Source organism: Bos indicus, chromosome 2 (genome assembly GCF_029378745.1).
Source record: "Bos indicus isolate NIAB-ARS_2022 breed Sahiwal x Tharparkar chromosome 2, NIAB-ARS_B.indTharparkar_mat_pri_1.0, whole genome shotgun sequence".
NCBI lineage: Eukaryota > Metazoa > Chordata > Mammalia > Artiodactyla > Bovidae > Bos > Bos indicus.
Window position 1 is genome coordinate 129,542,606 of NC_091761.1, and position 12,287 is coordinate 129,554,892.

General features: G+C 36.5%; 1 protein-coding gene across 2 annotated transcripts in view; it reads right to left on the reverse strand.

Moving 5' to 3' along the window:
* KDM1A (lysine demethylase 1A) overlaps nt 1–12,287 on the reverse strand; it is a 66,034-nt gene that overhangs the window by 32,750 nt on the left and 20,997 nt on the right. Inside the window, exons 3-4 of one of the 2 annotated variants that reach the window (XM_019981699.2) lie at nt 7,803–7,862; nt 931–1,064 (exon numbers count right to left, since the gene is read on the reverse strand). In XM_019981699.2, the coding sequence (XP_019837258.2) occupies nt 931–1,064; nt 7,803–7,862 (194 nt within the window). The remainder of the gene's footprint in view (nt 1–930; nt 1,065–7,802; nt 7,863–12,287) is intronic. The other variant, XM_019981708.2, reaches the window with a different exon arrangement.

Consider the following 12,287-nt stretch of genomic DNA (forward strand, 5'->3'; position numbering starts at 1 on the left):
AAGTAATCAAAGAAATGGAAGATAAATGAAATGATCTTGGCCTACTACAGCAGCAAAGATTATCATCAATCAGACCATAAAATCTGCCTGCAATGAAGGAGACCTGAGTTCAGATCCCTGTGTTGAAAAGATCCCCTGAAGAAGGCAATGGCTACCCACTCCAGTATTCTTGCCTGGAAAATCCCATGGACAGAGGAGCCTGGTGGGTTACGGTCCATGGGGTCGCAAAGCGTTGGACATGACTGAACAATTAACACTTTCACTTTCACTCAATGAGGGCATTAACTGGGTCAGGTTCTCGGGGAAGTAATCTGACAACATGTATCAAATCTTAAAAAGTGTTCATACTTTTTGAGAAAGTAGTTTTCCTTCTAGAACTCTATCTAGAATTCTATCATAAGGAAATAATCAGAGATGAGAGTCAACAATGTATAAAGCTGTTCAGAGCTTCACTTTAATAAGTAAAATGGACATTTAACTGCCCAACAGTTAAAAGTATGACCCACCTATCAAATAAATATTACACAGATATTAAAAACAATCATTTAGCCAGAGGAAGATGATGACCCAGATGAGCAGAACAGAATAAGGGCTTCTCTTATGCTGAGAAGGAAAGACAAAGTGATTATTTTTAAAGTATATTTTTAAAAAGCTTATAAAGATTCTTATTGTGTGTTTATAAGGCTACTGAAGAATGAAAAGAATCCAAAGAATGCATGGAAGGAGGATCTCAATTTTGTAAGAAAAATTATATACATTTAAAAAAATACCTAGAGGAAAAAAACTAATTTTTAACAGTGTTTATCTCTGGATAATAGTATTATAGATAACTTAAAAATTCTTTCCTCTCTACTTTCCCCCCTGTATTCTATATAAAATAATATGTACCTTTTAGAATTCAGGTGGGAAAAAACTAACAAGGAAACTTACTGTGCGATTTCTAATGAACAGAAAAACCTTCTGGGTCTGCTGTGGTCCACTGATGATATCCGGAAAACAGGCTGCTTCTTGAGAAGTCATCCGGTCATGAGGAAGTCTACTCTGGAAAGCTGCACCCTCCACACCTAGCAAAAAAAAGCAACGGGTTTCTGGGAAACGTGCAAGTGAATATAGAACTAGGGATAATGATTATGCCTCCAACTCCTTTTCTGCCTGAAGAACTTCTGTAGCGTTTTGGCTTGTTCACAGACTGATCTCACTTCCTTTTTTAAAAAAAAAACAAACTTTCAATTTGCTCAAAAGCTGAAACACCCTTAAAAAGTAGTCATTCTTTTGAGCTTAACATTCCTAAAATCAGTTTACTAATGAGAGAAACAATATACGTTAAAAAACGTAACAAGGCATTTAGAATCTTTTCTTCATCCACAAAAAGCTTTAAAATACTTGAGGACACTCTTAACTAAAATTAGCACTATTAACATTATACAATAAATTTTAAAACTAAAGAACAAGAGTAAAGGAGAAAAGACTAACAAGAAAGCAAAAGAGGCTATGGAATGAAAAACACAATCACATACTTTTTTTAGGACAACAACAGGGAACATGAAGAGGATCTAACATTTAATAACGAACATATGGTCTCATTAACAGCACCATCCACTAGTTCTCATAATTCAACTGCTGGCAAGCAGTGAGAGAAACGAAGGCGACTACAATGAAGAGACAAAAGAAAGCAAGAAATCCATCTTTTCTGGTAGAAACACTATAAATGCCTTACTATTAACTGCAAGTAAAATATGTTACTGCATATACTATATTAGTCAGTTCAGTTCAGTCGCTCAGTCGTGTCCGACTCTTTGTGACCCCATGAATCGCAGAACGCCAGGCCTCCCTGTCTATCACCAACTCCTGGAGTTCACTCAGACTCATGTCCATCGAGTTGGTGATGCCATCCAGCCATTTCATCCTCTGTTGTCCCCTTCTCTTCCTGCCCCCAATCCCTCCCAGCATCAGAGTCTTTTCCAATGAGTCAACTCTTCGCATGAGGTGGCCAAAGTACTGGAATTTCAGGTTTAGCATCAGTCCTTCCAATGAACACCCAGGACTGATCTCCTTCAGAATGGACTGGTTGGATCTCCTTGCAGTCCAAGGGACTCTCAAGAGTCTTCTCCAACTCCACAGTTCAAAAGCATCAATTCTTTGGTGCTCAGCCTTCTTCACAGTCCAACTCTTCACATCCATACATGACCACTGGAAAAACCACAGCCTTGACTAGACGGACCTTTGTTGGCAAAGTAATGAATGTCTCTGCTTTTGAATATGCTATCTAGGTTGGTCATAACTTTCCTTCCAAGGAGTAAGCGTCTTTTAATTTCATGGCTGCAGTCATTCATCTACAGTGATTTTGGAGCCTCAAAAAATAAAGTCTGACACTGTTTCCACTGTTTCCCCATCTGTTTCCCATGAAGTGATGGGACCAGATGCCATGATCTTACTTTTCTGAATGTTGAGCTTTAAGCCAACTTTTTCACTCTCCTCTTTCACTTTCATCAAGAGGCTTTTTAGTTCCTCTTCACCTTCTGCCATAAGGGTGGTGTCATCTGCATATCTGAGGTTATTGATATTTCTTCCAGCAAACTTGATTCCAGCTGGTGCTTCTTCCAGCCCAGCGTTTCTCATGATGTACTCTGCATAGAAGTTAAATAAGCAGGGTGACAATATACAGCCTTGACGTACTCCTTTTCCTATTTGGAACCAGTCTGTTGCTCCATGTCTAGTTCTAACTGTTGCTTCCTGACCTGCATATAGGTTTCTCAAGAGGCAGGTCAGGTGGTCTGGTATTCCCATCTCTTTCAGAATTGTCCACAGTTTATTGTGATCCACACAGTAAAAGGCTTTGGCATAGTCAATAAAGCAGAAATAAATGTTTTTATGGAACTCTCCTGCTTTTTCGACGATCCAGCGGATGTTGGCAATTTGATCTCCGGTTCTCTGCCTTTTCTAAAACCAGCTTGAACATCTGGAAGTTCACGGTTCACATATTGCTGAAGCCTGGCTTGGAGAATTTTGAGCATTACTTTACTAGCGTGTGAGATGAGTGCAATTGTGTGGTAGTTTAAGCATTCTTTGGCATTGCCTTTCTTTGGGACTGGAATGAAAACTGACCTTTTCCAGTCCTGTGGCCACTGCTGAGTTTTCCAAATTTGCTGGCATATTGAGCGCAGCACTTTCACTGCATCACCTTTCAGGATTTGGAAGAGCTCAACTGGAATTCCATCACCTCCACTAGCTTTGTTCATAGTGATGCTTTCTAAGGCCCACTTGAGTTCACATTCCAGGATGTCTGGCTCTAAGTCAGTGATAGTACTACATATACATATATATAATTTATTTAACAAGTGTAAGTCTTAAATTGGGTATTAAATTGAAATTTTTATAAGCTGGGGGTTAAGTACATCTTTATAAGATGTCCTAAGAAATACATTTCATATATTTTACTTTTATTTCTAAGATGATCTTCCCCTGCTAGTCCAGGGGTTAGGATTTGGTGCTCTCTATCTAGGGTGATCTTATAAATATACACTTAACCATCAGCTTCTGCACATATCAAGACACAATTTAAAGAGTTTAAAAATTCAGTACCATTGAAGTAATTATGTAAGTAATAAAATAGGTACCAGATATCCATATTTAATCATTTAAAAGCACAAAAAAACAAGAAGTTGAAAGCACTGATGATGGAAGCAACACTAAAGAAAAGGCATTGGTGAGATCAGGAGAACAAAGAGAAGAAAGCAGGCAAGGTGGGGCTCAGAGAACCACAGTTAAGCTACTGAGGCACTGTTTCCGTAAAGACGTCTAAACATGATTTAGAAAAAACAATGATTAACAAGAGGATAAGCAAAAATTCCCAATGCTACTGTACATTAGGGAATGCTGTTCTTGGAGACAAACATTAAAACCCATTCATCCACAGTAAGTAATGAGGGCACAAATAATGTATTCACAACACTAGATCAAATTAACAATCCTCATAGTCAATGAATCACAACCTAAAATTAAAGACTCTCAGGGAAATTATTCTCTAAGAAAAAAACAAAGAATAACGGCCATACTGTGGAGGGTACAGCAGGAAATCAAGGCATGAAAAGAAGAAATGCTGACTATCAGAAGTAAACTGACAGTTTCTGTAAACTGAAAGTTTCCAATACTTTACAGCTTCCAAGTCCCCAGTCCTGTATTCCGAAATCATAATAAATAAACTAAACGAAAAATAAAGCCAAGTCTAAAAACATGTTACATTTATAAGAAATATTATCTACTCAATTACCCTGAGTATTTGAACCAAATATAGGTTATATCTTGGTATATTTCACGAGTGTATATTATTAACAAGAAAACCAATGAACTCTATAAACTTTACTTTTCCTTCCCCAAAACAGGGTAGTTTTCTTTCTTAGATATATATCTGTTATACATATGTTTAATAAGTGGTCCCTGACTATCAATGCCATTGCAAAATACTACTGTCATGACAGCCAGAAAAACCATGTGTGTGTGTGGGGGGGGCGGGGATGGGCGGGGGGAGACCCACTAAATTTTACATTATATATGGTTTCTCATTCCAAGTGTTATAATTTGAGAAATCTGGAGAAAATGTAATAAGAAATTTTATATCAGTCATGAGTTTTAAATTATCTTTTGATCAAACATCAAAAGTTTAACAAAAGGAATTAAAGAAGCCCAAAGTTGTAACATTAATGTACATGTGGAATAACAATATTCTCCATCCCTAACTTCTGCATAATAGCTAAAAAAAAAAAAAACCAATTATTCTTAAAGTTAAAGTTTTAAAACATGAAAAACGGACTAAATTACTAAAAATTACTTTAGTAATTACTAAATTACTAAAAATCTCAGTAATTACTGCCTTCCTTCTAGCTTTTAAGGATGAGACTAGTATTTCAGAGAAGGAAACCATTATCAAAATCAAGATGAAAAGTACAAGATTTAAAAATCTAACTTTTCCCCAAAGAAACAAAAAATTTGGAAATTAAACTGCTCAGAAGCTAAATCAAAACATTCTTTCTTTTACAAATATTGCAAAATGAACAGACTGCTATCTCCTTTAACGGGGAGAATCTTACAGAATACAATTGTCTTTAACAATATCATTATTAAAAGTATCAGTAGTACACACAATTCACAAGTAATTTACACTTGGCTCTGGAATAGTTTTATACTTTGGTGTCTGTGTGTACTTAACAGAGCCTGGTATTCTGGAAATTCAGAATGTTTCAAAGACATTTTTAAAAGCCCCAAGGTTGCCTACATACCAGTCTTGCCCTCTGTTTGTCTTACCACTTCAACACAGGATATTTCCAGCATCACCTTTCAAAATGCAGTCATGCTAAAGCTTAACTGCCCTGTCTAAGGGTCTGACTGGCTCATACTTTCTCTGAAAACAAAGTAAAAGTAGTTACATATTTAAGGGAATGACTTAGACCTTTCTGGATCTATTAATTAGACAGAAAAAGGGAGGGGGAAAGTGAGGCTCTAGGACCTCCACTCCATGAAACCATTTCCCCCCAATTCTGTTAGAACACAGGCAGCATCTTGAATAAAGTAACAGAGATATGACAACAGAAAAGAAAAGAAGAACTCCATGAGAGTTTCTTGGCTTTCCCACCTTCATTAAAGTAGATAAAATTTACCTATAACTAGATTTCTAGCTAAAGGATGGAAACAAGAGCCTGCTAAGAAGTACATATGAACTTCCTAAAATTAGTAACTACAGAGGCACCACATGTTAGTGTTAGTCAGTCAGGTCTGACTCTTCAACCCCATGGACAGTAGCCCGCCAGGCTCCTGTGACCATGGGATTTTCCAGGCAAGAATACTGGAGTGGGTAGCCATGCCTTCTCCAGGGGATTTTCCTGACCCAGGGATCAAACCTGGGTCTCCTGCACTGCAGGCATATTCTTTACTGTCTGAGCCATCAGGGAAGCCCTGATGCACTATATCCAGTCTACTAATAGCTTAAAAATAAAAGAATAAAAAGACAGAAAAAGGAAGAAAAAGGGGAGCATTTCTTACGCTTTAGATTTTTAATTTTTAGGGTAAATGCACACTTTAAATGATTCTATGAGGCAGAGTGTAAGGAACAGTATATGCATAAGAAACAAGACCCCTGGGTTCTCACTCCTCCACTGCTGGTATATTCCCGGCAGAGTCATTTAACTTTGTGTTTCAGGACCTAAATGATAAAACAGGGGTGATACAAATACCATATGTTTGAAGGCAGAAAACTAGGTAAGATGACCTCAAGTTCCCCACTAACTTTTAAGGTTTAGGATGTAAATACCAACTTGATGTGATTTTTTAAGGTCAAGATATGATACTGGTCCCAAGATACTCATGAAGGTCACATGGTTTTGTTAAGAGAAGAACACTGATTACTTATAAGCATACTTTTCTAACTCAGACTGATCATATCACAAATGCATGCTTCTGAACAAGCTGTACAAGATAAAGATCTAAAGAGACCTTGACGGGTTCCGAATAGTCACCACCATTCCTGGAAACACCTAAAGCTCATGTTCTACTAGTATTAAATTAGTAGCACCAGTTTTGTATGGAAGTCTGCTTTTACTTTCAGCAATACAACACACTGTTTCCTTAAGCGAAAGAGTAAATTTATTAATTATTCACGTAAAAACAAAAAGCAACAAGAAAACTCTATTTCTTCAAGATTAAAAGTTCTAAAAGCTATCCCTGCTCCTCGGCAGTTCCATGGAAGATCCAATCATGCATCATTTGATGAAAAGCATTGTTGAAGATTCATCTGCCAGATAAATGAGAATTTTAACTCCTCTAAGACAACCATGTACTGATTATCAAACTTCAATTCTTTGGACAGCATTTAAAGAAGTCTACTTCTAACATTCTGGATCCCCTAGATACTACCACTGAAGTATCTTTGATCCAAGAGAGTAAAATACAAATATTCCCTGGACCTGCTGTACACAAATTGTAATAATTTTGAAGTAGATTTAAGAGTTGAAAAGTGACAAACTCCAAAAATGATACCTATTCCAAGTCTATTAAAATGTACATGCAAAATAGTTTTGACCACTGGCATATACAATAACATCCTTTAAGAGGTAAAGGATGAAATCCAGACAACTCTACTTTGGATTCCTGGAACAAACTTTAACTGTTCCAAATGGGCCCCTATAAATCATTTAACCCTTTACTTTTTCCTAGAAGTTAAAAATCTCATAGTTTGGTCTGAAAATAAAGAGCACTTTGAGCAGACTTTTTTTAAAAAATTAATTTTCATGTGAGAAACAAAATGTTTAAAACTGAAAAATTAACTATGTAATAATGTTAGTTGAAAAAACTGTATCCAATACCACTTAACAATCATTTCTAAAGAGTCACTTGCCCACATAATTCCTTTGACTAATCTTAGAATGCCTTTCCATCTTATTTTTCAGTCTATGGCTTCCCCTCTCTGTGTATTATTAAGTTCTAGTTCTGTGTAAAGGTCCCATGATTCCTAAGCTGTGTTTTATATCATGTTTGCTGTTACTATAAAGTCTGCTGGGGAGAAAAGTACCCGCCATCTCCTCAAAAACATGAAGAAGAGTGGAGGGCTGAGATCGGCCTGAGGACTTCAAAAGATTTTGCTTGCCTTTGTTCTGGCTACACTTTCTATTATACTACTCTATCCTGTGGCTTATAGTTCTTCCCTTGCGCTTCTGGCTAAAATGTGGGTACCACAGCCAAAGACACTAGCAAGCATCAATCCCTGACTTGGCGGCTCTTGCTAAGTGGCAAGCATCTAATGCCACCCTCACCTGATGCTTGGCCGTCTCCATACCCTCCAGAACTGTCGTCTTGAAGTCCTCCTGCTTGCCCTGTGGAAGGAAAGAGGAGAACTCAGGGACCTTACTCCATAAATTGAGATAATATCTGGACATATAGTTGGGATAATATCTGGCCTAACAGTTGGTGACTCATGACTTCACCACCAACTAGTAAACCCATATTCAGAGAGCTCTTTCTTCTGGAATCAAGGCCCAGGGAATCACATTATAGTCTTCCAAATTCTGGTCAGGAAATGTCAACTTTGCATACTGATTCTTGTTGAAAGGTAGCAGAACAAAGTACATAGTATTTCTCATTGCTAAATCCTTGATGTCAGTCTTAACAGTTAAGACTGGATGGGGAAAAAGGGCTTCCAAATGTCTTACTACTTATTGCTAGACTGAGAGTGGGTGTGGTATGGGCTCTAGGATCTGGAGTTGCAACAATTCAGCATTCGCTCAATGTCTCTTAAACTTTACCTTTCTACCTAAAAAGTATATATATATATACACACATATATATATAAGAAAATAAGCAAAAGATGTAATTTTAATGAGAAATTCTCCCCTTGACTTCAAAGAAAGGATATTAACTACAAGATTCAGTTCCACAAGAAGTTTCATTCGCTATACATACTACACAGTGCCAGATGGGAACATGCCAGAGCTTCCTTAGAAAACTTTAAAACACAACATAAGACAGCTTGTAGTTATATGCCAAGTACTGGAGAGAGACACAAGGGGAAAGGCTGAAGCAGGGAAGATTGTGGGGGAGCATCTACCTCAAGCTACACAATAAGCCTGCTAAGAAATTTTCTGTATTAATTAATGTACAAATAGCTTCAAGAAAACTATCACAGCTTGAAAGTTCAATCTGAGAAAGTTAGATCATCTTCAAGACTCTTCCAAAGTCAATCACCAAGACAGATGTAATGGTCATCTTAAGCTTCCAGCCACCTGATACACTAAGGGAAAACCAGTGTGATCTTTGAAGATATGAGACACCATCCCCCAAAAATCTAAAACTTGACAAGCTTCATTCAACAGTTTAAAAAGAATCTCAACTAGAAAGCAGACTGAGTATTCCATCATTTGAGTTGAGAGAGCAGGAAAATACAACTAACATTACCCCCTTACTGTAAGAACGATCCTATGACTGTGGTAACACTTTCATCTTAAGTGTATGAAGGTATTCAGACATAAATGATTTTTTACAATGTTATAATATGCTGCTAGATGATCTGCTTTCAAAGGAGAATAGAATCTCATTCTAAAATTATTTCACATTGCTCTTGCATGAAGAGTGTCCTTTAGGTTCCAGAGGATTATGCTTCTCAGACAAGTTACAAGGTGTGTGATCTATTGTTTACAGCCTTTGGAAAAGGGCTTATACGTATGAAGAGATAACTCCAATTATGAAATCCAATCTGTAAACCTATCTTGAAAATGCAAGCTCTACATTTAATATTTTAAAGTTTAAGTAAAAAAATGCTCATTCTTAATAAACACAGATTAATTAATTTAAAAAACTTTCAGAGTTGAAAAGTTTCTGAGTAAAAATTATTGTCATAATTTTGTTTGGTTCCAAAATAGAACCAAACTAGATCAGAAAATTAAACTATATTTTAGAAAAGAGAGGAAAGGGGCTCAAAACAATGAAATCATTTCCAAGAAGAACATTTAGGTATTAGAAATAATAATATAGCTCTTTCGCAAATTATGTTCCTGGATTAACAAAGAATGAAAATAACCATCTCTTGTCATGATGGCATCTGATCACTTCTTAATAAGTAAAAACAAAAAACACCTTCAAGCCTGCCATTAAGTATTAATTATTTTAATCCTTCCTATTTCTATGATTTTCCTTCTTCTCCCACTACATGTCATATAACATGCTATGTACTTTATTGACCAATTTTTTCTATCAATGGTACTTCATAGAAATATGGAGTTCTTACCCCTGACTTATGTACTCAGAAGGTCAACAAGGTAAGGCAATCTTTTTGGTCTTCTGGTTTTGAAGAGTAACTAACAAAATTCTTATAAAGACACTGTTTTCTTTTTTTTTTTTTGAGACTGTTCTTTGATTAAAAAAAAAATTGTAGGAGAAACAAGGAAAATATTCAATATCCTAGAAAGATTTTTAAAAGGTATCTCTTATAGCAGCAGTCAAAAAAAAAAAAAAGAAGTGAAACTCTGGGGTATTACTTAAGCAGAAAAACAGGAGAAAACGAAGCAGAAGGTGATATAAACATGTAAGAAATGATGAAAAACAAAAAGTGCTTTAAATTAGGTAAATGAACAATACATCTCTTGACAAACACTGATAACCTGTTTGAAAGTAAAGATAAGGTTGCTGTTTTCTCTCTAATCACAATATACTCATGAGTATTGTGATGGTGAATACTTCTCCAAGACAGTAGAAAACAGCATCATCTTTATTAGTGGTATTCTAGGCCAATTCTTCATCTTCTTTTTTTTTTTTTTTGCACTTTACTAGCTCTCAGATTCATTTTGCCAGAATGCTATATAATATTTAAAGCACAGAATCATGCAATACAATTGGCATAAGAAACAGTTTTATAATTACATATTAATTTCCTTTATTTTTTAACAGAGTATTAATCATTTCATTAAGAAAATACACACAAAAATGGGGCTTCCCTGGTGGCTCAGATGGTAAAAAAAAAAAAAAAAAAAAAATCTGCCTGCAAAGTAGGAGGACCCAGGTTCAATCCCTGGGTCAGGAAGCTCCCCTAGAGAAGAAAATGGCAACCCACTCCAGTATTCTTGCCTGGAGAATTCCATGGACAGAGAAGCCTGGTGGTCTATAATCCAGGGGGTCTCAAAGAGTTGGACATGACTAAGTGACTAACACTTACACTTTCACATAGAAAAATGTTTGCAGCTAACTTTCCATCCAAGTAGCGTCTCTGACTAGAACACGTAAAATGCTGTATTCATTTGTTCTTTGGGTCTTTCGGGCCTAGAACTTTTCTTCTTATAGTGGTACAAAGACATGGAACATCAGGCAAATATGGTTTTTGTTTTCCATGAGCTCAAATCCAAAACAGAAGACAAAATTACACAAAGCAACTTTTTAATATTAACTTAATTTGGCATTCCTGCATGAGAATACTTCCTGTTGTTTTTACCTCACTTCCCTCCACCACACACACACACAATTCTCAAGTCTGAAGCACAGACTCTTAACACAGTTTATTTGTGCATATTTTCTCCAAGTTGAAAATCTTTTCGGTTTATTTTACATAGCAGTCTTTCAGTCATCCTCTAGTAAATCTGCAAATATGTTAAGTTATTCTTGAAAAACAGTGAAGTATTTTAGTTATAGTCACACTACTGAGTATTTTTTCATCTTAATTCAAGCTCTCATCTTAATTCAAAACTGTTAATTTAAAATTCATACTCTTACAACATCTTCAGAGGAAGTCTGTTGCTTCCAAATATTTTCATTTAGCCAGGCATGGAAGTGAGAATTACTGGATTATTGTTCCCATTAACATACTAAACAACATATTCATCATATTTTGACTAGTTTCTTGGAAACACATTGATAATTTTTATAAACATTTTGACAAACTTCTAAATCTTAGAGGAAGCAATCGTTTTTAAACAGAAAATCAATTAATCAAAATTTTACAAAATTTACAGAATAAAAATGACTGCCAAGGATTGACTTCAATCAAACTAGCAAAGGAAAAAAAAAATTTTCAATAAACCATCTTTGAATACACAAGTGTCTACTATATTAACACTCAAGTTGAATTTCTTAATAACCTCACAAATTTAATGTTTACTGAAAACCCAAACAAAAACTGCCATGCACAAAATCAAAGGTAGAATAGTGTGTGTGTGTGTGTGTGTGTGTGTGTGTGCGCGCGCGCGCGTGCGTGCACCCGCGCAGGCACAGGCACACTCAGTTGTATCCAACTCTTTGTGACCCCATGAACTGTAGCCTCCCAGCCTACTCCAGGGGATATCCTTGACCCAGGGATCTAACCTGAGTCTCTCCTGCCTCCTGCATAGGCAGGCAAATCCTTTACAACTACACTACCCGGGAAGACCTGAGTGCCTACTTTCAAACGGTTTACGATCTACTTGGGGAAAGATGAAAAAATACCCAGAAACTTTTATTTTTTAAGAGGAAACAAGTACAGACTTGGGGGAATCATTGAAGCTTTTCTGAACAAACCCAGAGAGATTTGGAGAGACTGGGGGTGGGGGGAGCAGTGAAACCACTGGCATGGGCCGAAACATTTACAAAAGCAAGGAGAAAAGCAGAGATATGGTATGTGCAAAGAACTGCACACAGCATGCTGCTTAATGAAGGAGATGATCTCAAAGAGCAGTGGGAAACACACAGGATAGGCAAAAATGTACCCACTTCAGGGCCAAAACTTAAACTTGGTCTTATTAGTAATGCAGGAGAACAGTATGATTTTTACCAAGAAAGCA